At 41.3% G+C, this 4,031-nt stretch overlaps 1 protein-coding gene across 1 annotated transcript; it reads right to left on the reverse strand.

Annotated features, from left to right (window-relative positions):
- Positions 1-525: 525 nt before the first annotated feature.
- LOC130406700 (uncharacterized) lies at positions 526-3,780 on the reverse strand. Its single transcript, XM_056612379.1, has 2 exons — positions 3,058-3,780; positions 526-1,516 (listed from the first exon to the last, which is right to left on the reverse strand). Exons 1-2 carry the CDS (start codon positions 3,291-3,293, stop codon positions 619-621), a joined length of 1,134 nt encoding a protein of 377 aa, XP_056468354.1. The 5' UTR covers positions 3,294-3,780; the 3' UTR covers positions 526-618.
- Between the last annotated feature and the right edge of the window lie 251 nt (positions 3,781-4,031).

Below are 4,031 nucleotides of genomic sequence, written 5' to 3' on the forward strand. Positions count from 1 at the left end.
GTGAGTAATCTTGTAATTTATCAACACTTCCAACTTTCATATAGGCTAACTAGCGACTAGCACTATACATTTATAGCTCAGCTAAGATAGGCTGACCAGACGTCCCGGTACCCGATTTTGAGTTGAGTGTCCCGAGTTTCCACCAACCACTATGAAATGTCCCCTGTTGTTCGAGATTATATAGCCAACGTGGTGTTATCATAGCCCGATCATTAACTAAAAACCACATAGAAAGATTAAAGTATCCAGCAGCATATGATTTCAACAATGTGTGAGGTCATAGCATACGCAACAAGGATGGTCGCAGTGGAATGCTGACGTAAAACCAGCGGAGGAGCGCTTGGCGGGGATGTTCGCACATTTCAGAAGCAGGGAGATTCCGTGCAAAAATGTAATGATTGAAAAATATTTGATTTATATAGGGACCAAAAAGAAAGTAAAACAAGGTCAATATACAACATATAAAAAAATGCCGCAGTGTGTAATACATTCTCTCTTTAGATACAGGTTAAGGAACAAGGACACTGATAAATGTTAATTGTAAATGTACATTTATATGTAAAGAATATTTAAAAAACAACAGTGGACCAAAGTGCTGAACAAAACAAAAACATGATATTACACCATCCTGTCCTGCCAATAGTCGCTGCCCTCTGGAGAACTGAAAAATGTGCAGAACCCCTCCCTCACTTGGTGAGCCTCTTTTGACGCCCTTTTCCCTCCCATGTTTGGAACTGCGGGAATATTTCTCCCCTGCTGCTCTGACTCATTGATGTACCTCTGATTGTCTGTGGGGTTCAGCAAAAAGTTATGCAGGATGCAAGCAGCAATCACTACATTGTCAACCTTTTTTGGGTGCAAGTTGATTTTACGGTGGAATATCCGCCATCTGGCATCCAGGATGCCAAAAGCGTTCTCCACCGTCCTCCTAGCCCTGGACAGTCTATAATTGTAAATTTTCTTGGGATGGGTCAAATTCTGCCCAGGGTAGGGTCTCATGAGGTATGGCTTCAGTGGGAATGCTGCGTCACCAACCATGACGAATGGTACATCGCCCAACTGAGCCGATCCAGGCAGAGAGACACTAGGTGGCACATGAAGTGTTTTGCTTTCCATTCCCCTTCCTAAATCGGAATTGGCATATACCCCACCATCACTTGTGCGTCCAAAATCCCCCACTTGAATCACCCTAAACCGGCAGTAGGCATCCACTAGTGCAAAGAGTACTATTGAAAAATATTTCTTATAATTGAAATACTGACTACCAGAGAGTGGTGGTGCTTGAATTGTGACGTGTTTCCCGTCAATTGCCCCGATGCAGTTAGGAAATTGTGTTTTCCTCCAATAGCCCTCTGCAACCTCTTCCCACATTTGTTGTGTTGACCTGGGCAGAAATTGATCCATCATCACTTTGACAATTGCAGCACACACCATATGTACAGAGTTGGCCACAGTTGTGTGCCCTAATCTGTAGCTGAATGCCAGGCTGATCAGCGAGTCGCCAGAAGCAAGGTACCTAGAAGTAAAAGCAAAGGTTAATAATTACAGTTTATTCATATGCTATTCTTCTGTTTTTCAGCTGGAGTTTCTAAGCTGAGATGGGCAATTCTGCGTGAGTCATTTGTGAAGAGCCGTAAGAAAAACACGCCAAGTGGATCAGCTGGTGGGACTCAAAGGGAATGGAAATATGCAGAGATCATGTCTTTCCTCCTGCCTCACTTACAAAAGAGAAGGTTTGTTTCAACATTTCAGCATGTATATTTCAATCACAGTACTTCAATCGTGACTAACATAATTGCACTGGTTAATGCATACAGTTATAAACGTTCCCTGTGTATGTTTCCAATAGCCCTTAGCCTAGAGTAATTATATTTCTTTCTGTTGTTTGTCCTCATATCCTTTAGCTCTAAAAGCAACTTGAGTGACAAAGAAAGAAATAGTGAAGAGACAGAGGCATGGGATACCCAGCAAACATCTGAGGCTGGATGCAGCAAAGACGTTCCTCAGCAACAGCAGACGACTGGAGAGGGGATTCAGTTTAGACGTCACAATAAGAGGCAGAACAACACTGATGTTCAAGAGCAGCTGCTGTCAATTCTGCAGGAGCCATACAAGCCACCAGAAGATGAACTTGATGAATGTCATCACTTTGCTTTAAGCCTGGTCCCAATTCTGTACAGGCTTGACACTGACAGGAGGCAACAAGGGAAGATCCTTTTTTTACAAACATTGCATAACCTAGAAAAAGGCAACACACTACAGCCCAATTTGATTCCCCCACAACATTGGCAACAAGCACCACCACCAACACCATTCAACACCTCAAGCTTTAGACAATTTCCAAATCCCCAAGAGCCGTACCCCAACATGTCCAAAGACCCTTACTACCAAGAGCTGTAGTCGTTTTTTTTTACATGTTGTAATATGGCAATTTAGTAATTTAGTTTGTTTTTGTTATATGTTTTTTTTGTTCAATCAATTCTACTATTGATTGTTGATGTAAAATGAGTTCATATATTGAATGGGTTCATTCCAGGTTCTTTGATTTGTTTTATATTAAACAATTTAAATTGTTTAATTCAATGAATGACTTCTTGTCTCTCACGGTCCATAATAAGGCCCACTTTGAACTTGCAATTGCCAGTCACTTAAACTGCACACTGTTGGCAAATAGAGCATTCTCTTGAAGTAGCCACACAACCTACTGATTTTAGTATTTACAGCTAGCACTACCAAGAAAGGTCAGTAGGTGGCAATTACAATCGATCTAACTCAGGGCCACAGATGTGGCTACAGGAGAGAGACTTCATTTGCAAGGGAGGACATCAGCAAAAGTTTAACTTCACTAAATGACTAAATATTTAAGGAAGAAACCCTTGAGTTAATAATGCATTGACATGATTTCATATTGCAGACTTAACCAGAGCAAGTCCCTACAGGCATATCATTAAACACATCACTAGTGGCCTTTCGGTAATCTTTGTGGTTGGACACACCATGTATGTCGCAGATCACACCGTGTGGGTATTTAGTGGAGGTCTGAAAAGTATAGCTTACCTCAGTCCAACAGCCAGTCGCTGTTTGGGCTCAATGGCAGCTCTGTAATTTGTTGACTGCCTGGTCAGTTCAGGACCGATTGTGGACAGAAGCTCTTCCATTTGCACTACACTCATTCGAAAGTATTGATGGTGGCGTTGGCTGTCCAGCCGCAACTCCGCTACAAGGTGATGAAAATCCCCTTGTTCTCTCCTCCTCTGATTTATGGGATGTACCCAATAGCGACTTCTCCTCATCCTCTGCTGTTCAAGGAGAAGTAGACACGCTACTCTCCTTCTGTTAACTGGCACTGCATGAAATATGAAATCGCACAAAATAATAGGTTAGATAATGTTTTAAAGACTTGTACAGGATCCTGACAACATATAAATTCCAACAATAAAATATTGTCAGAAAAGGATGGTAGGTTTGGTTATAGCCCATACAGGTGTTGTGCCGAAAATGTAATACCCGTCAAATAGCACCCAATCTCCGCGTGAACGCGCTTTCGCTTATTTCGTCTGTGCCATTACGTATTTTAGTCCCCTCGTAGTTCATTATCGTGTAACGTTGCTCATCTTGTGACGATATGATATAAACACTGCTATATCCATATTCGGAACAACACCGGGATAAAATGAAAGTCACGATTGTGTTGCCTAGGTTACTTTATAACTACAGCTAGCTCATGGCTAACATTTATTCAATAAAATTCTCTACGAACAAGTGAAGGCTATAGTCTTGAAAACAATAGCCTATATCACAATTAAAATAGATGAAACGTGATAACTGAGCTTTTTTACTTACCCATGGTCGATCGATGGAAAATGATGAGATGATTAGAGAAGAAATGAAATTCTGCGTCGATTTCTCCTCTATTCTCTAATCGCAATATTGTCGCGAGCTGACCGAGACGTTGCTTAATCATGACTTAAGGAATAAATCATACCGTATTTAATGGGTTATAATATTGACGCATAGATAATATGTAGGGT

This window comes from Gadus chalcogrammus, chromosome 16, assembly GCF_026213295.1.
Source record: "Gadus chalcogrammus isolate NIFS_2021 chromosome 16, NIFS_Gcha_1.0, whole genome shotgun sequence".
Lineage (NCBI taxonomy): Eukaryota > Metazoa > Chordata > Actinopteri > Gadiformes > Gadidae > Gadus > Gadus chalcogrammus.